Source organism: Nannospalax galili, unplaced genomic scaffold, assembly GCF_000622305.1.
Source record: "Nannospalax galili isolate Female #2095 unplaced genomic scaffold, S.galili_v1.0 scaffold227, whole genome shotgun sequence".
Lineage (NCBI taxonomy): Eukaryota > Metazoa > Chordata > Mammalia > Rodentia > Spalacidae > Nannospalax > Nannospalax galili.
Genome location: NW_008360303.1, coordinates 2,996,281 through 3,023,343, shown reverse-complemented (window position 1 = coordinate 3,023,343; position 27,063 = coordinate 2,996,281). Strand labels below are relative to the sequence as shown.

At 35.2% G+C, this 27,063-nt stretch overlaps 1 protein-coding gene across 5 annotated transcripts in view; it reads right to left on the bottom strand.

The window, feature by feature from the left end:
• The window catches only part of Brinp3 (BMP/retinoic acid inducible neural specific 3), a 474,563-nt gene that overhangs the window by 136,416 nt on the left and 311,084 nt on the right, over positions 1–27,063 (bottom strand). For all 5 annotated transcript variants that reach the window (XM_008824258.2, XM_008824257.1, XM_008824259.3 and 2 more), the window contains one exon: positions 26,063–26,299. In XM_008824258.2, coding sequence (XP_008822480.1) covers positions 26,063–26,299 — 237 coding nt within the window. The remainder of the gene's footprint in view (positions 1–26,062; positions 26,300–27,063) is intronic.

Below are 27,063 nucleotides of genomic sequence, written 5' to 3'. Positions count from 1 at the left end.
ATCAATTACATCATATGTGAAATACTTTTCTATCTTAAACTGTGCAAGTGAAGTAACTCTTGGCAACTGCTAAGTTGTCAAAAGTACGCACTTTCTGACACACCTGACAGGTTTTGGTATCTCTCTGATAACACTGATATATGTTTGTATTAATTAAATGTGTATGTTGACAATGTCAGTCATGTATATAATGCATTCTGATTATATTCACACACCTACCTTCTTTCATCGCCTTCCTAATCCTACCAACATTCCCTCATTCATACTAAACCATTTCCCACTTTCATATCTTATTTCACTTTGTTTTGTGATTTACTGAGGTTAGCTAGGACCTTCGGTTTAACCATGGGTTTTGAATGATTAGTTAGTGGTACTAAGTGATTTTTAAACTCAAGATTTCTTCAGTGTTACAGTTTCTTTCCCTGTATAGCAGGCATCACCAACAATCATTAATATATGAGCCTGGCACTGACTTCCAAGTTTCAGCCATACTTTTTAAAGCAGTACTTTTCCCTTTAATATCACTGTAATCCCATTCTCCCACCAATAGCAACCCATCTGCTCCTACAGCTATGCTGTCTTTGGCTCGGCATGTTGCCAATCATTACAAATGGGTTTAAGGCCTTCAGGTGCTGTGAAACAAACAGGTCAATTTCTTGTCTAGCACAAGATAGCTGCCTTATTGTAAACTTTAAGAACATTCTAGATAGTTCTTGTGACATTGGTGGGGGTTTAGTATTCTGTGTAGAGTACTCCTTCAAAATTCTTTAAATATGTCTTTGAATTTTAGAGTAAGCTATTTTAACAGTTCCTTGAGAAAGAACTCCAACAGAGAAGCACATATGGATGCAGTGATGTCAGCAAACTAATCAAGGGCCACTATTGTACTTGTTATTTCTGTGATGACCAGCATTAACTTGCGTTCTATTAGATTGCTGTTCTGGAGGACTTTTAACCATAATAAAATTTTTATTAAAATAACTTTTTAAGTTTTTAAAGCATAATTTTATAGCCATTTTAAGACTAATTTAAAGGCAGCCATCAATGAAAGAAGTGTAAGCAGCAACTGGGAATGTCATGGGGACATCAGACTCTAAATTACGTATCCAGACAGGTACAGTTGAAGTTGATATGGAGGTGTTGTCATAATAAACAGAAATATAAATTTTATTTTATCAATCAAACATCTATTTGTTTTATTGTATATTGGTTTTCTTCTAGAACTGCATTACACCCGAAGGCACAGTGCATTGAAGAACTCTGAAATTCTACCTTAGGCAACACAGGGCTGACATTGAAGAGAACTTTTTTTTTAATCATTTGTATTGATTTTTGAGAATTTTATACAACATATATTTTGATCATATTTAAGACCCTCCCTCGTCCGTACCCCTCCATAACCCATTGCCTGGATAATTGCTTCACACTCCACATCCAGCTGCAGTTTTCTTTCATCCAGCATCCAGAGACACTTTTGTCAAGTTACACTGGAATGAGCTATTAAAATCTGGCTACACAGAGAGACTTTCATTTCTTCAAGGACAAATGCCTGAACATTTTATGTCTCTTCTTCCTATTCAGTATCTTTTTGATCAAGTAGCCACTGCCTGAAAAGTTCGCTGGTGCCTGTGTGCAGGTACTATTAACTCCATCTTGAAATAATTTTAGTCATGAAGGAAATTTAGAATTTGTATTGGGATAAAACATCACAAATATATACTCAGAGAAAATAACGCTTAAATTTTATTCTCAAATCATAGAAAGCAGAGTACACAAATAAGTAACTAATGTCAGATCTCTACTGAGGCATGTAAGATTTCATGGAATATTTACTATTACTTATGGGTCTTAGAAAATAAGATGTGTCAGCTAAAATACAGGCATAGTTTCCAAATCCTAAATACCCATAAATGTTGATCAATTGAAACTCTGACAATAGAAGAAAACATTAATTAACCATAAGGACCATTTTCCTGGCAAAAGTACTGCTTAGCAAATGCATTGGCAGATTCCAGTAGTTCCAGCCCACTTAGGATATTATCATGGCAAACAGGACATGAGCAGCTGCAATCTTTACAAGCTATTTTGTTATGGGATTCATTTCTGAGAAGCGTGGTGCTGAATTGATTGGCATCCAATTTTTTTCTATTCTGAACCAAGGTGATTTTTATAAAATCCTAAGCAAAGTTTACATATCATGTTTATTCACCAAATATTATCAAACATGTCAAGACCTTGATGTCAGATATTATACAATTGTCATGGTACACAGGAAATAATACTTTTGATCTATAATTCAGTAACTATAAAACAAATCTATTCAATAATTATTTGGATATTTTATTAAATCTGTTTACTTTTTTAAGAGGACATCAGTTGTACTTGGGTAGAAAGAAGAAAAAATAATATTTTAAAGGATATGAATTACAAATATGATCTGCTTTTCAAAAAGAAATGTATTTCTTGTAACTCCAACTAAATAGATGCCTCTACAACCCACTTGCCTCTCGGGAAAGATTTTCACATCTCAGAATGTTTTCATCAAAGCTAGCTCTGAATTTTAAAACGTTGAGAAGTTCAGGCATTGTTTTAAAGATGATTGAACAGATGTAGCTTCCCCTGGGAGATTTCCTTGATAGTAAGTGTCTTATATTTCATCTGAGAACCTCAAAAATATAAGTATGCATTTTAGCAGAAACCACGATACCAGGAAATAAAGAAGATGAAGATCAAAGTCAGTGAATGTTAGCATTTTATCTGTTGCAGTTCTCACTGAAGAATTTTAAATACATTTCATCAGAAACATTTGTGAATACATTTACAAATGAAAGAATATCCTATCATAAAAAATCATAGTGTGGTATCGATTTAAATTTCCAATATATGCTTGACTTGAAGATATTTACAATGATCAATTATGTTACTGGATACAAATCATTGATTGAGCTTCATTGCTTGAGTGTTCTGGACTAAATTGAATGTGGAAAAATGTACAATACATATATTAAAGGAATTAAAAAAATAATTGAAATGGTACATAGTAATTGAAGAAGCCGCTTGAGAGAACAAGAATAACGTATTGAGTAAATGTGTGTACCCATGCTACAGGTTTTATTTAGGGAGCATTCGAATGTTGGGCTTTTACAACAGGCCACTTAAGGGTTAATGTATTTTTTCAACATTCAAGTGTTGCAATACCACCAGGAAATGTCAGTCTGAAATCTGTCAATGTATAAGGGGATTTAACTAATTATATTTTAAGTATAGGCTGGTTCAATTCAATTATTTTTCCTTTTTAAGACAAGCTGAATTTAGTGAATCAATTTTTGAAGTATGACAATTTTATGAGCGTTCATTCATAGTTGGTCCTGTCTTTGTCATGCGTAGAATAATAGGTTCTTTCCTTATTCACGACATCACAGCTTTTAAAACAGAACTCTCAAACATGGTCGAGCAGGACCTTTGACTTATCTTCACATAGGCAGAATTGGTTAAAAAAAAGGAGCCAGGGGCCCCTCCCAAGCCCATGTGACCCCTGAGGAACAGATCCTCAAATGACCTTAAGAGTAAAAATAAATTGCTTTATCTGGGCTAACTATATGGCCTTAAAAACCCAAAAGGAAAGTATAACCAAAGATTAAAGGGGCCAATATAATTTCTTAAGAGTCCATATGCATAGATAAAGGCTACATAACAAACAACAATGCCAGACAGGTGATATCTTCTTTTGAGTTGTTGGCCAGGGTGGCCAAAGGGACTCCCAGATAGTAACCCAGCAGAGAACTGGGAAAATGAACAGCAGACCCCAATCTTATCTAAAGAATATTGACGACTGATTACTGTTAGATGAGGAACAGCTGACCCTCCTAAAACAAAAACCTTTAGATAGGCTGACTAGATTCACCAGAAGGGCAAGTAGTGGGGAATGGCTGGGGGTGCAAAAAAAAAAAAGGAAAAAAGAAAAAAAGAGCTCTGAGCCAAAATAACATAATCAACTTCTGTGCAGTTGCAGAATTAGCTAGTGTTCAGTTCATCTTAGTCTGTTTTCCACCAGTCACAACTGGAAATGTTCCTACATTCACATGAAGAGAATGTTCTTTTTAACCTTGGTCTCTGAAGTGTAAAGGGCAAACCAGGGCTGACCTGCAGCACACATGAAATGTAAAGTATAAAAAGACTTTCTGTTCTGGCTCAAAAATTTCTTGTACCTGAATTCCACTGGCATACTGAGATACCCCCCTACAGCCCCATCCACACAAAGAGAGAATCATTGGTAGTTTTGAAATTTTGGGAAAATAAATAATCAAAGAAAGTGGGAAAATTAAATTTGCAAGAACCAATATACAAGGAGAACATATAGCTGTGTGCAGGTAGCTGGAGCCTGCCCTGTGGAGGAGGAGCAAACAGAATTGTGTGCCACTTCTCAGAGCAAGATTAAATCTAGCGTGCAGAAATTAGACGTACGTGTATGTCTGCACAAGACGGTAGCACACTATTTGGTTGGGGGAGGGGAGAGGGAAATATCTAAGACTATTACTTCAAAATAAGTAAGAACAGTCTTTTAGAGATCTTCAAAGTCATACTATTTAGTTTGGTCATTCACTAAGCTCACCATCACTGGGGCAGAAGTTAGACAATCAATACTAATCTGAACAAAATAGAGCATTCTTTATCAGGTAGGAGATCTGAAAAAACTGGTGACTAGAAGTCTTGTCACTTTTAAGAATTGAGGTATGACTTCATGCTTCAGTGTTGCTTGGGAAAATTTATCTTGTTATTCTGTGTTGAATAGCCAGGGTGACAAATTTGGTCAACCTTTGTAGGATGATACTTGATCAGAGTTCATACAATGCAGCTTCCTGACAACTGCACATAACACCAAACATTTGTTTTTCTGCCAATTAACTTCAAGATCTTTGTACTAACACTTTGTCAACTCTTTAAATGTAGCACTAGCTTTTGCCAACAGAAGGATTATTTCTTCTTTAAAGCTAGCTGTTAAGATTTTGCTAGCAAGATAACAAAAATTAAATGGGACTCTCAGTGACAGGCCATTTAGCTATGTGGCAGATGCTGTGTGCATGTTATATATGTGTCAGTATATGAGAATACAGCAGCATTCTCCAAAACAAAAGTAAATATATTTTGAAACTTAATACATGCTACAAGTAATCTGATGATGTATCACAAATGTCATTACCATTACATATAAAATGTTGAATTTTGGTAATAAAAAACTAATATTTCAGAAGTCAGGGTATTATACATACTGTTGTATTTAAAAGATTATCATTTATAGAAAGTACCTTAGAACAATGATTTTTTTCTGAATGAAATCTATTTTAAAATTTTTTTTACTATTTTTACTATTTTTATTGAATTCTTGTACATTTCCTAAAACACATCTTAACTGTATTCAGGACCCCTTCTCTATCTGCTTTTCTTATAGTACCACCACTTTATTTCATGCATTTTGTCACTTATATTAAGACATTTCAGGTCTGTGTCCTGAGGTAACCCTCAGTGTGAGTTCATTTACTGGAACCTGGTTAGCTTGTCTACTGTCAGTCTCTTAAAGAAGAAAACTCACCCTGATACAGCCATGGCCAGCTATCAATAGTTCTTCAGCTAAGGTTGGGGTTTCTTACTCATTTCCCCTCTTTTTAAGCTCAGCTTTTGTCTGGTTTGAGTTTGTATGGGTCTTGTGCATGCTGTCATGATTGCTGTAAATTCATGTGAGCAAGTTCCCAGCCACCTGGAACAGTTGTTTCCTTACGGTGATCCACAACACCAGGCTCTTCCAGTCTTTCCACCTCCTCTTCTGCAATGATCCCTGAGTCCTGGTGGCAGAGGTTTACTATATGAGTCTTACTCCAGGGCACAAACCCTTTAGTCTCTTGTTCTCTTTGTGGCTTTCTTTGTTAATCACCATCTGTTGCATGAGAATGTTTGCTGTTGAGAGATGCATGTGGGAGAATGTTCTTTCTGCCTACTGTTCTGCTATGTTCTCTCAGTCTTAGGTGTAGAGGTTTTATTATAAATATGTCACTTAGGGTTGGGCATCTCTGGGACATTTATTCTCTGCCTTATTCTAGCCCTTAATGATGAGATTGAACTTGGATTGATACTGTGCAATTGTTCATGTCTTGCATTTGGTCACAGATGTTGTCAGTTCACATGTGCAACTTCTCTGATGTATACAGAAAACTGTTTCCCTGTAGTTATCCTCTGCCTCTAACTTTTACAATCTTTTTGCCCTCTGTTCCACGATAATCCCTGAGCCTTGGGTGGAAGACAAGCATTGCATAACCTGTCTCATATATACACTCTAGTTTTGAATCTTTAGATATGTGCGTTTAAAAAGGAGTACCGATAAAGGAGAAACTAATAAGGGGTCCTGTGGAGAGAGTGGAGATAGAATCATGGGGTATGACAAGGGATTTGGGGAGAATGGTACAAGGAGGGTTAAGTAGTGTGGGAGATGGGAGGGGAGAGTAGAGGAGGGAGTATGGAGAGGGATAAGGGACAGTAAAGGTTTTTGTAAAAGTCGACTGGAAACATTGCTATAGAAACGTCCTAAAATATATAAATGTGTGTAACTAAGAAGAGTTTAAATGAAATTACCCTATAACAGGGGGACAATGCCTCTCCTAGACAGCACAGGCTATCACATAAAATTCCAAGGGCCAGGAATGAATCACCTCCTTCATATTTGATGGTCAATGGATTCTCATAGATTCCTAAATATTACAGGCTATTACCGTGGCTCTTGGTTACCCTACAGAATTTGAAGTTATGACCTTATTGCTGATGACACCATATTCTTGAGTCATAGAAGATGAAAAAATTGAGCCAGCGCTGACCTCAAAGCTTTCTCCCTACTTGCTAGTTTTCACAGTGCTGGAAGGAGTTATACATCCTACTGGGAGAAAAAAAGTAAGCCGGGCAAGATGGCTCAGTAGTTAAGGATGTACAGGGCTCCTACAGAGGTCTGGATTTCAATTCCTAGCACCCATGTCAGGCTCACAACCACCAGTAACTGGAGATGTGACTCCTTCAGCTGGTCTCTAAGGGAACTGCACTCACCTACACAAATCTACACTCAGACACAAATATATAAAAATAATTTTTAAAAATTCTAATGAAAAAAAGTAATCATCAGTGTTACCTAGCTGTGAACTGTGCAAGCTGTAATAACAACAAGCCTGGTACGATATGTTAACTGGTACAACAGTGGCACAAATACTATGGGAGTAACCAACAACTTTTTGATTTGAATTAAATCTCACTCCACAAGACAGAACTCATGCCTGGCACCACGAGCCAGTCCAAGAACCATAGTCTAGATAGATCATATGTTCTAGGGGACCCCGAACCCATTGTCATTATTCTGATAAATGAATATAGCATTAAATCAATTTTTGATACTTTCCTTATATTCACAGATAAGTGCATCTTTGATCCATCATCAGAGAAGCTTCTTTTTGTAGTAGATTGTGACTAACACAGAGACCCACAGTCACCATTAAGAAAATAAAATATTGAGGAGTGCTCAGCCCCAGATGTGATATCCATTTTGTAAATTAGAAAGTATTAATAGTTACTGAAATATCTCAGTGAGTTACCAATCATTCTAATCAAAAGTTATCCATTTTATCTGTAGCGACTCATAGTTCTCCATAAAGAAATGATCAAATGATGGCATATAAATTCCAATGTCACAATTTAAGGTATCTAAAACATGCATTAGTTGGTAATTAGTGGTATATTTCTTGCTTGAATTATATTTTACATATTTTATGTAAACATACACATTATATAATGAATCTTTTGCATTGCCTTCACATAGTAACTTTTATTACTAGGGCCTTTTTGCACCTTCTGTATTTTTGAATTGTTTGTGCCCCAGGAGACTATTCTAAAGCTTTTAACCTGCACAGCAAGTGCTGTTGTATTTAGCTCTCTATCCATATAACAGAGTATCTGAAAGATACGGCTTAAGGGAGTCAGGACATTTTTATGATCATGTTTCAGAGAATTGGTTCATGACCTTCTGCTTCTATTACTTCTGTTCCCTGTGTGATGAGGTGAGCATGTGCTAGAACAAAGCTACTCACATTCTGACAGTGAGGAAACATAGAAAAAGTCATTAGGGCTTGGAAAATGGGTACCTTTTGAGAACATGCTTCCTGTGACTTACTCCCTCTACAAAGCACAGCTTCTTACCTTCTACTATCTTCCAAAAATGCCATCAAATTATGATCTCTTTATGTACAAAATATCATAGACTAAGCTTACCAAAATAATAAATACTACTGAAATAGTTCCAAGTTTTAACAACAACAACAACAACAATAACAAATTCCTGAGTTTCAGCTTATGTCATGTCTCCATCGACAGATAGCTGGGGAACAGCACTCCCACCATTCTACTCCAAGGACACAAGCTATCTGTCTTCACCCTTGAAGGCCACAAGTTATTTAAGTGAATAATATAGAAATAGTAGTACCCAAGCTCCTAACAGCCTTCCTTTGATCAGAGATCGGTACTTGTTCCATTCATCTTTCATTTATCAAAACAAGTCATATGGTCACACCTAACTCCAAGATGTTGAACAGTCAATTATAAGTTCTTACATATCTATACTGGTAAAGAGTAAAAATTTGACCTTTATCTTACATATCAATTTTATTTAGGCAAGCCTTAATTTTTTTCTTTAAACTTAAATATCTATTTCAAAAGGTGAAAATCAGAAATAAAATGTTTTTGGTGATAAACCAAAATTTGGAAAAAATTCCTGAATATCATGCCAGTACCCATGCATCCCAAAACAACATGAAACTCCATACATTGATGCATTATTTTTCAGCAAAATATATAACAAGGTATTTCATGTAAAATGCAACACTATTCACTTTGCATCTATATAAAACAAAGCTCACTTGTATATTTTAGCAGAATGGTTACATTTGAAAAGAATTAGAATCTTTCCCTGAAAATAAGTAGAATTTATTTCCCAATATAAGAGTTTATTACCTAAAATATACATTCATAAAACAATAGATTAGGTAATTAACGAAGTGCAAATTATATTGCATTATAGGATTTTTTAAAAACCAATGTGGTCATTATGAGGCAATCATGAAAGCAATGACTATGCTAAGTACCAAGAGTTTTGGCATAGTTACAAAGAGGATGTAGTTGAAATGAATAACCAGCAATTGGTGGCATAAGCTATAGAAAAATCATTCTATATCCTCCAGTAAAACTGTCCACTGAGTCACAAGTAAAAACTCTTTGAAGATACTGTTATTTACTAATCTTTCCCAGGATAGTCTGTGGCAGTGAAAAAACAAACAATAAAATATTTATGTAGATAATTGTTTATCTTGTTTATAAGATACTAGACAAAAGCCTGGATTGTTTTGTTTTTGGATAAAATGCAAACTTAAGGAAATTTTGGCTACAAATAAATACCTTGTTACCTCTAAAAGAAACACCCATCAGTTTTAAGGAAAGACATCTTTTGAGATAAAGAAGTTCAAACCAGTACAAAACAGTGTTATATGTCTTTTCTCTGGTATATCTACATCTTTCATTAATTTATTCTGAGAAATAGTTCAAAGCAGTGTTCATACTCAGGTTCACATTGGAATGACAAAGAACACAAAACAAAAAGATCTAAAGTGAGCTTTAAAGTGCGTATTTAACCTTCAAAAAATAACATATGAATTTTTAATTTATTATTATTTTTTGATTTTTTATGTATATTTTATTGAGTTTCTGTGCATTTCATATAACAGATCTTTATCAAATTTAGACTCCTTCCCCCATTTGCATCCTCCCATAGATCCCCCACTGAATTTCATACATTCTGTGGTATATATTTAGAATTTGTACCCAGTTGTTCCTAGGTATAAGTTTATCCACTTACGCTTATTCAACCTATTTAGAATCACGTCCTTAAAGCAGACCAACTTTCCTTCACCCTACTGTAATCAGATGCAAATAATTCCTTTAAAGGTTGATGCCTTCTGTCCATCTCCCCAGTTCTAGGCCAGGTTTCTGTTTGATTGAGTCATGAGTTATGCATGCTGTCACCCTTGCTGCATATTTATATATTATTTTCTTATAAGACCTAATTTTAAAAACATATCGAGCTTTTGTCCATTTTATACAAAAGCTCGTAATCAAATTTAGACCCTCCTCCCTCAACCATGTTCCCTACACCCCCCCCCACTGAAACTCATGTATTCTGTCATACATGTCCTATTCAGTCAAGCACTTGAACCCAGATGTCCTTCTATATTCATATTTTTTATTATTGCTTTTAGGACATCTTCACTGAAAAAAATAATTTGAAACTTACTGAGGTATTACCAGAAAATATTAGGTAGATAAAATCAAGTACAAAAGCAATATTCGGACCTACATATGTTTGTTATACATTAACCAGTTACAATATATTGTGTTCTATAAGTGTCTTCCAAATATAGCACACTGTACTAGTTTTTGTGTAATGGCTCAAAGAAATATATGATTTTTAGCCTAAAGAAGCATCAAACTCTTCCCAGACTGTTGGAATGATGGTATTGATCTATTCATGGGCAGGCATCAGGCCAACTGGAATGGGAGGAAGTCATTTGGCAGAATACCTCCCAGACTCTAAATCGGGAATCATTACATAAAACGCCTGCTTGGCACTCCATAGACATCTTATTTCAGATGAGACTAAAAATTAATTGAAGTACAAAATAAAATTTGGTAATGTCAAAGGTGATATTCACAATGTAGTAAATATTGTACAGTCAAGAAACACCACAATAAAGCAATGACCAATCACATGAAACATACTGGTTTTGTTGTCTAGCTTGAATCTGGAAATGTTCCCTGGTATTGAAATTATCTAAAAATTACAATAGAACAATGTGAAAATTATCACAGTAAGTTAGAAACACATTGTTATCGTGGAAATTTAAACTGAAATTTGGTGTCATAAAAGTTTGCTATTCCCCTAACTTAAATTCCAACTATCAATTTTATTTAAAAAAAAGAATTATGAATAGAACTGGAAAATGAACATCAGACCTCAATCTTATCTGAAAGAATGTTGGCAGCTGTTAGATGAAGAACTGATCTTCCTAAAACAAGGGACCCTACATAGGTTGACAGGACTCAGTGGACAGACTTGCACTGGGGAATGGTGGGGATACTGAAAATTCAGTGGGCCTTCAGGGATGACAGAGTGGACTCGGGGGGGGGCATAGGAGGTGCCATTGGGGACAGGGGTATAAAGATGATTAAGATTGTTTGACATGTTCTGTACGAAATACACAAAAAAAAAATCAATAAAATTTTTAAAAAGAAATGAAAGATTCTTAAAAATTAAATATTTAATAAAATTTAAAGGAAGGAATTTTAATCTTGTTTAAAAAAAGAATTATGATAAAACAAGTAGAAAATTGTGCCAAAACTGCAACTCACGGAAGGCGATATAGTATTTATCAGTTAATTAAGTAGAATAATTTTCTTTCTAGGTTTTAAGAGAATAAGTGACCTGCTAATGCTCACTTAGCTCGTTACTGATAAAGTTTGCTTATCTTGCTTTAGCTATTGAATTTGGACAAAATTATGTGTACAGTGGAGAACATAAAATAAAGTTCATTTAACCATAGGTAGATCTCATTTTCCTACTAATACAGGAGATTAAGGAAATTGACTAGAACAAACAAAATTGTCTGCAGCCCCACCTGTGATGATATGGTTTGATGGCTCAGATTATGCATTGTTTTTTGTATTAGAAAAACCAATAAATACTAGCATTTTGACTGCAGAAAAATATTCTGTATTTCCTATCCTTCAACACACATGGTAAAATGGCATTTTCTGTTTCCTTTTAAATCAACTAGGCTATAAAATATGATTGCAAATGCTGTGAGAAGCAGTTCATATGAAAGTCAGTGAAAAACTGCATTTTGTCTCAATTCTTCTATAATCAAATCACTAGATGATGATGCTTACTTAGGTCTGAGTTCGGTAATGAGGAAAATGGAGCACAGAGAGCTAACCTACAGTGGATATGCAATATGAAGAAAAAACTACATTTGTTTATGTCTAGGATTACAGTGTTTACCACTGCAGGATTACCATATTCCTTCTAATTTACATAACATATGGAAGCCAAAGTGGAAGGGCAGATAATGCCCCACAAAGCAAAGCTTACTTTTGTGCATTGACCTGTCCTGGAGACCTCAAAGACACTTAACAGTAGCTGAAATAGGAATAATGACCCATGTTAAGTATTGGGGAAATAGCTGGTAAAACTTTTGCCTGCATTAATTAGCAAATAAGATAATGTTTTCAAAAGATCAATCAGATGGAAAGTTGAAAGCAGTTCTGTCTCTGGTAACATTTTCTGGAAAAATGTGGAGTGGACTCACCCTCCTCACAGGAACACATCACTCCAGATGGTGATTGCACTGTTAGCCCAAGTCTTGGAGTGAGAAGACACAGAGGTATCACAGCCATTGCACCATGGGCACCGATGTGAGACAGAGCAAACTGCAGTTCCAGATTACAACGATGATTTTGTATCATACACCTCTGTAGCCCTTCCTCCATTTTCTGTGTGACATAGTTCCTCCAATTCAGATGAAAATTTCAAATTCAGAAAAGGATGAAAGCCCCAATAATATGTAATGTTTAGTTTTAAATCAGGAAAGTTAAAAAAAAAAGTATTTCCTGCACAACTCCAGATATTAAGAAAACTCATTCAGATGGGGTTAATTATACTTTAGACTAGTACAAAGGATGATTGCATGGAATCCACAGACTATCAAGACCACAGAGTATATTAGCCTGGCTTATAAAATATACAGCAAAAACTACATCCGATAAACACTTTCAACTGACTCCAATTCACAATTAAGAGACTCTGAAAAAAATTTCACAACTCTTTCTGCTTTCTCCGCTCACAGGTTCATTTTTTTCTACAAATTAACCATGCATACATAAACATCTTCCTTTTTGAATCACTATAAACTTCTAACAGGGTGATAACTAACACTTGGTATCATTAGAATATGAATTGTGTCAGACAAGTTCTGTTATGCTTTGTGTCCTTCTGTCAATAAATCTTTTAAAGATTTTATTCCACAGCTCAATCATCAGAAAAAGGAAGGTGGGATGAGGTAAAAGCAGAAAAGAAGCAGCAAGTATAGCAAACATGTCTAAGAAAAACAATGGCTATCCTGACTGGCCTAGGAACAATTCAAGTAGTAATGATCAAATGCTTTGTACAGTGGTTGTACTCTGGGTCTAAAGCTTTTAAAATGCAAATATTTAAATGAAATTTGTTTCCCATTATTTCTGTGGAAAGAACACTGAGGAAGCTATACCCAGGAACATTGTATACTTCTCACCTTAAATTCAACAAAAAATGATACTGAAATAGGAAAATTCTACAGATGTTGGAGCATCATTTCACAGAAAATATTAAAGAGAGGCACTTGCAGAAGACAACTTGGAAACCCAAAGGAAGATTCTTATTTTCAAACTGAGGTGCTAAGCAATTGTTTCCAGTCATATTTCAGATGGTTCCTACTTGAGTTTGAATGGAGAATATTTACTGTAATTATACTTAGGTAATATAAACTGGCTTCTTGGTTCATGTCTTACTGTCAAAATTTTGGGCAGAAGACACGATGTCTTGTTCCTTTAGTTGAATGCCATGATAGATGTGAATTTTGTTTAGTTTTCCTTAGGGCTGAGAATTTAATGTGTTTTGCACTGGATGAAATTAGTAAATTGAATATCTGATAATAAAAATCACACCCTGTTGAGGTCATTGAAGATTTTCATATCTTTCAAGATTTTTTTTTTCTTTGAAAGCTGTGGCTCAAGAAAAATTACTCTTTGTGTGTGTGTCAGGGGGGCGCTCTATTTTATATATCCAATATACTCTTAGCAATTTTATCAAGTACACTTTTCTAGGCAAAGCTGCAATATTTAATATGTGTTTAGCTTGATTTTTCCTCTTAAGGAATGATGAGTCCTTTCTAACACATATGAAATTATGTCAGTATGAATCTTGGAAGAAGAAAAAACAAAACACACAACAATTTGCAACAAACAAGCAGGAAGAAATAAATGAGGTTTTAAGTCAAAGATGTAAATACAGATGGAAAAATAAACTTTAATGTTAATTGTAAAACATGTCAAGCCTCTTTTTTAATCCCAAAGAGACTCTAGGTATATACTGCAGTCAGTCCCTGATGGCTTCTTTTCAGCTTAAAAGAGTGCTAAGAACACAGGTATGTGTGTACACCATAGCCAACTTTTATCTTTCTTTTTTCTCCTTTTTTTCTTTTCTCCCACCCTCCCTCATCCCTCCTTCCTTCCTTCCGTCTCCTTCCCTTTTCCTTCTTTCTTTCTTTCCTCTCTCTTTCCCTCCCTCTGTCTCTTTCTTTCTTTCTTTCTTTCTTTCTTTCTTTCTTTCTTTCTTTCTTTCTTTCTTTCTTTCTTTCTTTCTCAGTTTATCAATTCAAGATTATAAAGGCTGACCTAAATAAACAGACCATCTCAAACTGATTTAGCAGTGAAGGAAATTTGTTTGCTCACAGCACTGACATTCTAGGGGTAAGGAGAGATTGATGAGTAAAGTGATTCAATGTTTCACTAATGTATCTAAATATTTATTCTCTATTGCTTGGTTTAAGAAAATCATTTTTTTTGTTTTTAATGTTTTGCATATTTTGTTGTGTGCTTGTTTTTAACAAGGTCTTATAAAGCTTAGCCTGGCCACAGTTTATTAGGGACTACTGATCTTCCTGCCTCTACCTCCCAACTGAGAGACTACAGGAGTACACTACTGTATGTGGTTTATGCGGTACTGTGGATCAAGAACAAGACTTCTTTCATTCTATGAAAATACTTATCTTCAGAGTTGTATTCATAACACTAAGAAACTCCTGATTAATACTTTCATGAATATGTTTTTCCATGTCTAAGAAAAAAACTAGCAGTACTTCGTGACAGTAGTTGAGAACAATAAATATTTCCTCTCCTTGGATAATCTCAGGATATAAAGCTGGAGTTTTTACTCACTTAGTTTTTATGTGTATTAAATAATGTTCAAGCCATGGAAAAGAAACCTTGTGGTTAGCAGGCATTGATCAGCAACAATAATGGATGTCAGTATGAACTCACACTACATATTGTGTACTGCTAAGCATCCTCAGGGAAATGTTGGAATGATTTAGGGTCAGGGCAGAAAATGAAAATGTAGTAGAAAATAGTAGGATTTCACTAAATGTTATAGTTTGTAAAGTGCTATGTTAAAGTTGAAATATTTTATTTATGCATACTTCTATCCCCTGATAATACCATTTTTATAAATATATAATAAACTATGACCAGAGGGAGAATTATTTGTTTACTATTTATTTATTTATTCATTTATTTATTTATATTTTATATGTATGAGTATTGTGGCTCTGCGTATGTAAGTGCTCTGCATGGTGGAATGCCTGCAGAGGACAGAAGTGTGCTGTGGATCCCCTGGAAGTGGAGTTACATATGGTTGTTACCTGCCATGTGGGTGCTGAGATTCAAACTGGGTCTTCTGCAAGAACAGCCAGTGCTCTTAACCTGTGAAAGATCTCTTCAGCCCCAGAGAGAAAATAATTTTTTTAAAAAAGGCAAATTAGTAGTCTACATGGACCTAAGAAAAGTGAATAATTATTATTAACAATTATAAAGGCTAGATTAAAGAACAAAATATATGCTTAATCAAGGTTTACTTATGAGCATTTGTTTTTTTTTTCTCAAGGTTCACCTCCTTATTACACAGCAGTTAAAAGTATCAGACTGTTGTAACACCTCCTTGGGAGTTCAATAACCATACTTGGTGGCCTATACTAATTTGGTCAGAATGATTTAAAGGGAGGGTATTTTGTCCTCAGCTCTGCAAGGTCAACCAGGTCCCAGAGCACTATGGGGTATCTCAGAAAACGTCCTGTAACTGTGGTGAGTTTCCTATCCTCTTGTTCAGGGAGGTCATGGAAATTGCACCAGATGGATGTGTACCAGTGTCCAGTCCAAAAAGAGGAGGGTCAACACAGAAACAAATGTATCCTGAATGCTTCCCAGTGAAGCCACAGTCAAGTATGGGTCTTTGAATTATCCTCACATGGATGAGACAACCGGTAAAAAGGTTAAAGGGGATTTGGGGTAATTAGGATAATCTTATCATTAGGGAGGATGATTAGAACAGGAGGTAAAAACCAGCTAGACAATTCACAATAAAAGACCGCAAAGAAAAGCAACCAGTTTTGTTTTGTTTTATTTTGTTTTTTGGTTAAAAGCCAAAATACCCTTGAGCCTCTTGGCAGCCTACTGTATGCCAAAGGTCAGAAATGCCAAAAGTATTTGAGAGTACTAACCGATTCCTAAAAGATTTAGGGTTGCCTCTAAAGAGTGTGGAATGTTACAATAGCAAAAAAGCCCTTAAGACAAAACTGATCAAGGCAATAATAATCTCTGGCCTGGGTAGAATCTGAACTTTCCATTTCTTTCAGATCACTCGGTCTGAGGATCGCCCTAGGAAGGTAGATTCACCTTAACTTATACTAAAGAGATGAGCACGATACCTAATACAATAATAAGGTGGTGAATCTTTCCTGATTAGAGCCCCTGTCCTTAGCGCAGTGCTTCGACCACAAACATGTGGCACTCTGTGAATGTTCTTTTCTGAATTCTTCAGAAAAACTTTATCTCTCCTTTCTGTCCTTACGCATTTTTTCTGACCATGCTTTCCTTAACACTTTAGGCTGCACCAAAATCTTGGGTTTCTTTTGAACTCTTTTTAAAGTTCTCTTCCCCTTCCTGCCTTGTGGTTGCTAGTCTGCCCCATTTCTGATCTCCATGCTGCTTCTAAACCTGTTTGACTATCACGACTTTGTTTTTGTTTTTTCTTCTTCCCTCCATTCTCCTCATCAAAACAGCAGCTAAGATTTACGTCTTGCCTACCCTGTGGAATTTCTCCTTAAATTCTAATAAAATTGTTTTAGAGCCAAAAAGATAAATGAATCTGTATTTTGCAAATGAAACAAAACCTTATTGTGCATAATGGAACATCGAGTTTAAAATGAAGTAGGATAAGGACGGGAGAGACAGCTAAGTCATTAAGAGCACTGACTGCTCTTGTAGAGGACCAAGGTCCAATCCCCAGCACCCACATGGTGGCTATCAGTTGTCCATGACTCCAGTTCCAGGGGAATCTGAAGCCTCTTCTGACCTCCACGAGCATTATGACATGGTTGCACTTACACACATGCAGGCACTACACTCATACACATAAAATAAAAATAATAAACAAAACAAAATGAAGTAGGAAAACACTTTCATCTAAATATGAGTTAACTAAATAGACTGTGCTGCCAGATAGAACAAGAAAATAAATAAATAAGCAATATTGAAAATAGTTCAGATATATTATGCCAGGAAATAGATAATAATTTTTACAACATTAGCACAACTGAATCTAGTATGTTAACAGTTTTCTGTTATATAATGGACAACTCAAATATGGGGAAAGATTAATTGTCTGACCTAGAACTAACTTCTAATGAATAACTTCACAACTTCTGGCCATTAATTTCTTACCAATTCAATATGAATCTAATGATAAAACTTGAATTAAACTTTAAATATGCTAATTCATTAAATTACTCTGAATTTCGTCTAAGTTACTTAGAGCCAAAAGTAATTCCTATTTTTAAATTATAACAAAATTGCTACATGAATACAAAATGCTCATATTATAAGCATCTGACTAGGGGAATTTCTAAAAAAAATTCATGTAGCTATCCTGTAGATAAAAAATAATGATCTTTTGACAACAAAGAAGGTTCTCGGATCCTCATCTATCACATGTACATGAGTCTCAGCAAAAGAACCATCTACTTGATTTGTAGTAGGATGAATGAGCTTGCTTCTCCAACATTTAATATAAATATAATAACCATAAACATATTCATATTTAAATGTCTACCTTCTTATTTTCAATATGGTATTTGAAAAATTTTTTCGCATTCTGGGTAGCTTATTAATTCACCAGTGCATAAAATAATAACACATTATATTACAGTTATTATTTTATGCAGTACATACATCTCAAGCATTTTGATATTATTAAAGTTTTTTCTTCTACTTTGCTTGCCTATATTTTTCTAGCACACCTATAAACACAACTTTGCTTAGTCTTCACCTCTAAAATATGGTAGAGCTGCATATAATGGTTATTTCCTTTCACATGCTATATCAAAATCTTCTGATACATAATCTCATTATGAAGTTATTCCACTGAAAGTAGTATAGAATATTTCAGTTTGCGGCTTTCTTTAAACTTATTTGTTTTCAAAAAAGCTACTTAAAATTAGCATTAATGTTTTGTTCACAATTTCATTGATGTATATAAATTTATTCTTCTTAGTCTTACCCAACCATCTCCTATCTCTTTCCCACAACTGCCAATCACCCTCTTCATCAAAAGTTCCTCTCTTACATTCATGTCTTTGTGTTTTGCCTTGTCTCCCTTTGTGTTTTAATCATGGGTTTCCAACTACCTATTCAAGCCTAATGTGCTCACCTGTGGGCACACAAACAAAGACAAAGAGTGTTTCTTTACCTGAATCTCCCAGTGGCCTAGTAGTTCAGCAGGATTCAGATATGGTCCTGTGAGCCCCTCCCCAGTCCATACTTAACAGATGTCATGGCCAATCTTGCATAGGGCCATTGTGAGCTACCACAGTTGCTGTGAGACATGATTGTAGTGGTTGTGCCATACTCACAGTGTATCACAACATTAACCATTCTCTGTATCATCCAGCTTTTGTACTCCTACTGCCCTCCTTTTAATTAATACTTTGGGTCTTTATAGTTCCAGTTTTAAAACGTTATGTTCATTATGTTCGTGAATATTGTGTGTGTCATCATCCCACTACTACTATTTCTGAAATGAAAATATTTGAGCAAACTGATAAGCACCTCATATGCTTGCTGTGTATTTATCTGGTACTTTCTTTCTGTATTATATTCTCTATTTTGTTTTCATTTCTGTATAGTCTATTAATCTGTGCTTGAGTTTATGCATCCTGTCACTCCTAAGGCAAAATAGTTATTGACTAAAACCTTGAGTTTCTGGTATAAAATATTGCATTTCTAAGTCTCAAAATGCTATTAACCCAGCTTTGTTATTTATTCCAAATCCCTCATGCAGTTACTTTATGCTTCCCATCCTCTATTTCTTTCTGTCATTTTAACTATGGCTATGTAAAAAATCTTTCATGCTCATTCTATATGTAGATCATTACTTTTATTGTTTATCTTTGATCTTTTAAATGCGTTTTAATTGACTGATCATGTTTTTTTTTAATTCATGAGGTACGATGACATTTCAGCACATATATGCCTGTCTCTTTGAAATACTAATTTCATGTTCTTTGGATATATACCCAGAGGTGAGATTGCTGGATCAAATGGCAGTTCTACTTTTCAGATTTTAGGAAAGGCCGGGCGTGGTGGCACATGACTTTAATCCCATCATTCGGGAGGCAGAGGCAGGTGGACCTCTGTGAGTTCAAGGCCAGCCTGGTCTACATAGTGAAAGTACCAACATCTTTTCAATAGAGACTATGGTAATTTATGTCCATATCATGTGCAAATGTTCCTTTTGTATTCTTAGGCATCTTGTTTTATAATGCTTTAGTATCAGCCATTTTATTGAAATAAGTTTTTTCTTGAGGTTTTGATTTGGATTTCCTTCATGATTAGAAATTATCAGCATTTTTATCATACTTTTTGGATATTTTTATGTCTTCTTTGAAAAAAATAATACACCTTTCAGATTTTTTTTCTGGTATTTTCTTGTATATTATAGGCTGCATCTTTCCTGTTTATTGTTTTCTTTGCAGTGCAGATTTTCACTTTGTTGTATTTGCATTTGTTGATTTTTCTTTTTTTCTCAGCTTTCGTGGCATTGTTAAAAATTTTTCATACCCTGATGTCCTAAACCATGTCCCCTATTTTTTAAAGTGTACCTTTCAGATTTTTTTTCTGGTATTTTCTTGTATATTATAGGCTGCATCTTTCCTGTTTATTGTTTTCTTTGCAGTGCAGATTTTCACTTTGTTGTATTTGCATTTGTTGATTTTTCTTTTTTTCTCAGCTTTCGTGGCATTGTTAAAAATTTTTCATACCCTGATGTCCTAAACCATGTCCCCTATTTTTTAAAGTGTGTGTGTGTGTGTGTGTGTGTGTGTGTGTGTGTGTATTTGCTTGATTTTTTCTAGTTGTTTTTTTTTTCTAGTTTCCAGCTTTACATATAACACATGTATCTACTTGGAGTTCTTTCGTTTGTTTAGTTTTATGCAAAAGTGTGTGTGTGTGTGTGTGTGTGTGTGCCCCTGTACATGTTCCTGTGTGAAATGTGATGTGGTGGTGCCACAGTACAGTCTTGGAGCTTTGGTCCTCACTTTCCTACATTTTTTAAAACAGGATCTCTGTGATGCTGTACAGCAGACTAGCTAACATCTGAACTTCTGGGGATTCTCCTGCCTCTGTCCACATTTCCTCATTGTGGCACCACAGGATCACAAACTTTGGTGCTACTGCATCTGCCTTTTACGTAGGTTCTGGGGATTTGGACTCAGCTTTCTTGGCTTGCATAGCAAAAACTTTTACTCACTAGGAAATCTTCCCAGCATAGAGAATCTTTATAATTGGTCAGTGGTAAGGATGTAATTTTTTTTACAAGTAGATACACAGTTTACACAAAATGATTTCATAAAGGATTGTCCTTTCTTTAATATTTATGATAAAAACATAAGGAAAATCTAATATAAAATCCATATGATTTCTTCAATAGTTTCAGAAATCACATTTGATATAATTCAGAATTACTTAATGATAAAAATGCTAAACTATTGTGATTCATGTGCCTCAATATTGTAAGGGACCCATATAAACAGGCCAGCAATTAATCTCATTCTGAACGGGGAAAAGATGAAGCCTTTAACGTTTGAATCAAGGCAGTGATACCAAGCTCACTGCTTTCATTCAACATAATACTACAAATCCTAGGCAGAGTAAACAGGCAAGATAAAGTAAAAATACACCTGACAGCCTGTGAAGAGGAAATTCAATTTCTGCAAAGTGCAGTGACATGACTGTGTACGATAGAAATTCCTCAGGTATTGTCTCAAGTAGAAATAGAGAAATAAGTCCAATTTTCAATAATTACAATCAAAATATCTTGCAATGAATTCAACCCCAAATTGAAAAATTTCCATAATAAAAGTTCTAAAACACTATGAACAAATTATAAAGAAATCACATACTTATTGATTAAAAGAATGAATTTTGTGAAAAGTCCACACTACCCAAAGTAACCTATCAAGTCCATTTAATCTCTATCAAAACAGAAATGGCATTCTTCATAGAAGAAGAAAAAAGTCCTCAAATTGGTACAGAATTCACCCCAACACAGAAGTACAGACCAAATACCTAAGGCAAACTGAGCAAGAACAAAGGAGACACGTTGCTACTGCAGTTCAAAACATACTAGAAATCTGTCATAACTAATATAATGTTGTATTATCATAAAACTGACACATAGACCAATGGAACTGAAAAGAGAGCCTAGAAGTAAACTTATATATACCCAGGGAACTGATTTTCAACTCTAGTTTGACATCTATAAATTGTCCATAAGATTTTATATAGCCAAGTAAGGTACTAAAAAGGTTTATATCTACCATATATTAAAAAGCCTTCAGTGACCTAGTAAGGATTATTTAATCCTCCCAAGGTGACCTAGTAAGGATTATTTAATTTGTCCCTTTTTTCAATAATCACTATAAAGAACTGATCATTTTAGTATCTCTATGATCAGAATTTAAGCTGTATTCATGTTTTTGTTTGTCAGTGATCTTCTGAGACAGTGCCTTGGCACATTTAATTTCAAACCTAGTATCTGCAATTTTAGCGATACCTCTGCAGAAGATTCAATTCTGAAGTGCAGGTTTTTATTAGTTTAGCTATCTATCCACCCAGGCAACTCGCATATCTAGATTCAAATTAAGAGAAATGTTAAAAATATAAAGACTTTCTGTGTACTTTAAGCCCCCAATATAAACACTGCAAACTAACATGGCTGTTAGTGTTCCCTCTAGTTTCCCTGCCTTGGGGTAGCAGAATTTTCGAGGGCCTAGTAATAGACTCTCAGCTTTGAAATCTACAATGAGTTGATAAATGTACCCCAAGGAAAAGTACTTGAAGGTACCCTGTGTTGATTTATCATTCTGTCTAGAATTTTCCATCCTCACCTTTATTGCTGACAAATGTGTTCCACTAATACATCTTTGTTATTATTTAATTTATATTTTGCTGCAAATTGGAAAATTATTACTTTTTGTGCTTATGGCATGTAATTTAATGTTAAGATGCACGCAGCTAATGCAGAAGGAATAAATAAATCTAAATAAAGTGTTCATCACCTCTAATACTTAGAGAATTTAGGTGAGAAAATTTGAATTTCCTACCAGTAACTTTTAATTATACAATGTATTATTGTTAATAGATCCATAAACTTGCACAATAATTATGAAAACTTATTCTTTGTGCCTAACTGTAGCACTTCCATATGAAATCACCATCTCCTGACTTCTTTAGGCCCAGACACTGCTTTATTGCTTCTATGCATGCTCATTTACTATTTTGATCAAGATATGTCTTAAATAAACCTAAATTTTATATAAATCTATTTACTTGCCTTTTTGTCATGTAATGCAATGGTTCTTTTTGTTCATTTGAATGTTAGACATACCTCACTGTTTGTTTTGTACTAAATTCCACCCCTTATCATACTGTAGAGTTCATTATTGTTTATGATACATTATTATATATGATCTTATAGTTTTCTTTTTCTTTTGAGAAATCTTTTAACTTTTCATTGTTTTCAGTTTCATTTTTTTTAAACTTTAGACTGCTGAAGATAATTTTTCTATTAAATTTAATTAAGAAAAGTAGGATTAAGGTGTTATTAAGGGAGAAATATGTAAAAAGGGGTAGTGAAAGGGGAGGGAGGCAGGAAGGCTGAAGGCTATACAAAAAACTATGGAATAAAGGGAGAAAATTCTCCAGATACACATTAGAAAAGAAAAATAAAAAGCCTTAAGCACAGAAGGAACCCTATAGGGGTGGAAGAAAGGCCTTCCAGAAGCAATACTGTTGTTAAATGAGAATCCTGGTGCCAGAGATGGATTACCCCACTATGAGTTGTTGGCCTGAGGGGCCCTGGAGGTCCTCAAAACAATAATGACCATTGCCAAAAATGTTGGTTGTACAGTGGAAGTGGAGGGATGGAATCTGTTGCTGAAGACACTGCTTGATGTGAGCTCTGGAGAGGGAGAAATCAAGCTTCGACTAAGCTGGAAACTCCCTGCCACTGGATGAGTGGTTTCATGGTGCCAAAAGGTAATATGCAGATAACTGGGGGGAAAATTGTCTCCTATAATTCTACTCAGTGACAGACCCTGCATGTTGCACTATCAACATACCAAACAAGATGTCCCTGCTGGTGCAATAGTGGAGTGTCTATTGTATGTACAACCAGCAAATTTTTTATTGGACAAAATGCCTGCTCCTGGGGTGGAACACACATCTGGTACTGTATACCATACCATCCCCCTGTGGCAGGGGAGAATATAGGCCCTCAGCAGGAAGCCACTGCAATTGTTTTGTTAGATGAATGTGATACTCCTGCTGAAGTACCATCCAAGCATTTGTGTTTACACCCACAGGTTAAGTTATTATAGCAGCCACTGTTTATATGCTCTTGCTTCTTGCTGTTCGTGTTTTTATAGTAGATGAAATCCAACTGAAATGTGCCAACAGCCCATGGAAAACTGACAATGCAGAGACTTGAAAGTTCAGTGCCTTGACACAATAGATGGAAGATCATCCTACAACTACCACCCTCTTCAAGGCTCAGGGACTTTTCCAGAAGAGGTTGGCAGAAAGAATTTAAGAGCCAGAGGAAGGGGTGGAGTGTTAACTGGAAGTGTCCTCTGACCACTATATCAGCAAGCTATAGCCATGCCTCCTTCCCACACTCATCAAAAAGTGAAGGGGGGAGTCAGTTACTCTCCCACCCAATCAGTCAACCTTAGCTGCAGTGGCGTAAGGGCTGAGGCTATATAAGCCTATAAGCAGAGAATTCCAGGAGGCACCTCTCTTACCATTTTCTGTGGCTGTCAGGAAGTCACAGGATCTATAATTGACTGTGGACTTTCCAGGGAAGCTGTAAATGGAAGGGGGCACTCCTCTGTAAATAAACCCCCACTCTATGGTCTGTTAGAAAAAAAAGAGAAAAGAGAAAAAAAAAAAAAAAAAAAAAACGGCTCCAGATTCACATTGATAGTCTGGTTTCTAAATGTGCTATGGTAGAACAGCTCTCTAGAGACATAGAGTTCGAGTGGTTGAAAATCAAACCAAAGCCCTCTTTACACATTTGGTTGACTTACAAAGCAAAGTTAATTGTGTCAAAGAGTGTCGATAGCAAAAGTGAGGGCTCTGAGAGGGAAAAAGTAAGATTCTGCAATTTGGAATGGAGGTATATGGAAGATCCCTTATGAGGCTGAAGACATTGAAACCTCCGACTCTGAAGGCGTATTTAGTCTGAGGAAATAGTCTCTCCATCCTCGACTGAGACTGCAATCATACCCTCATACCCTGTAGCACCACCTTCTCCATCTTGCGTGGTTTTAAACACCCAACAGGAAAGTATAATCAAAGATTAAATTGATTGGCATGTTTCTTTAAGAGTTCAAGAAATTGCACTTCTCAGACATTAGTCAAGTTCAAATAAAATTTTATTTAGACAATTATTCCTCAGTAATGATTTTGTTTTTTAATAAAATAAAAATTGCTTAGATGTAAAACTTTAAATCTTGTCCTAATTCAACACTGCAGTGCCTACTGACATCCAAGAGAAACAAGCCCACAATTGTTCTAAACATTACATCAAGCTTAATCAAATGTCTCCAAAGATTCTTACAGAATCACCTGACTGCAGTAGCCCATATGACTGCCCAAGCCACCATCTGGGACCAAATCAAGATTATGCTCCTGCCTCACATATTTATGTCTCTCTCCAACAAAACCCTGACTAATACGCTACACCTCCATTACCAATCTATTCCTTTTCAGGGTTTGGAATAAAGGGAGACCCAGAAATCTCAAACCATAAAGCAATCTCTGCTCCACAAACAGCCTTACTCTAAAAAGAAGCCATTTTGAGACCATGTTTGAAAATGTGTGCCCTAGTACTTAAACAAATGCCCCTCTATTTTCATATACAAATGTACTTAAACTCTGATGTTGTTCGCTGGTGTGGCAAGCACCAGCATTACCACCCTTGTTGACTAATAAAGGTTAATTAATTTTAACCTTTATACAAAAAAGAACCTTAAAACATGTATATGCCCATTTAAAAATTCAGAAATAACAACAGAAAATCCACAAAGTGTTAGCATAAAATGAATCTAAGAATGATGTAAAAAAATTGGTTAAGGTGAGCACTTATTTCAATAGTCTGAATGTGAAGGCTTACAACAAATGCTCTCCACATCTGTCTCACAGGTGAAACTCAAGGGTTACTAGAGAAGTCCAGTGAAACATGGAAGTCATCAGACAGCAAACTGTTGAACTGAAAAGACAAAAGCTTCTTTAATAAATGGCTAGTATAACAATCAACTCAAGGACAGGTTAGACTCCTGAACCAATAACAGACTCCTGAACCAATAACATATAAGCAATATACAAAAGACCGATATCCTAAGGAAACACTAAATGATCAGGAATACAAGTCTCCACTTGAAAGATTTATAAAAAAAATGAAACTTTTCCAGTTATGAAACAGATTGTTCAATAGTGGAATACAGTTCTTTCAGCATATGTTTTGGTTAAAGTTTGAGAGTGTGATAGCAAATCTGTATCTTACCAGAATCCTCAAAGTCACTGTTGTAGGCTTTCCATGTCTCAGTTATTCGAAGAAGATTCTCTTCCATGGCTTGAATATCCATGGAAGGGCAGTTGCATTCTGGGAATTTGGGACCACAGTGGCACCAGCAGTCATTATCCTTGCAGATGAACTCTCCCTCTGAATTGCAGGCAATGTAGCTCAAAGCTGCCTGTACAAAACGTTCCTGAAGATAGTCAGGAAGGAGAACTTGAAGACCTTGAAAAGCAAGCACAACAAAGTGTACATAGTCAACACTTATTTACAACACCCAGTAGTAACAACATGTTAATGTATTAGCCCATGATTTTGGCATATTTAAAACTAGCATTAAGTACCTTTCAGTAGAATTGCCATCATAATTTATTCAACACAAGCTTATTATTGTAAATATGGACTCTCAGAAATTATGGACATGATTATTAATTTACTCTTTTTATATCAGTTTCATGGATCTTTGATGTAATTGATTAGAATATTTAATTATTGTAGATAATTTGGACAAAGCCTATATCCTTTAAAAGACATGCTTATTTTTCTTCCTATTGATTTCAAATACTTTTCAATACTTTCATTTAACATTCAGAATACCAGCCTGCATAAACACAGGTACTAAAACATGATGATTTGTTTTCCAAGACTTTTGATCAGTTGATAGTCAGGAATTTCCTAACAAAGGATACAAACATTGCCTACCATATACAATACTATATTTAGGAGCAAGTGCCAAGACTGACTACAGACGAGAAGACTAGAGCCGCCATAGTTATTATATAGTCCATTCCATTGACATGTGAAAGACAGCCCTAGTGATATAGCTCATTACTTTCACAGATGCAAGTTTGATAAAATCACTTCTTTAGGAAAGCATGATTTTAAAAATATTTAAATTCATATTTAAAACTTTACATTCAATATATTTCAGGAAAAAAGTATAGTTTCAATTTCAGGATTTCTTACTACATAGGAAAACTTAGTAAATG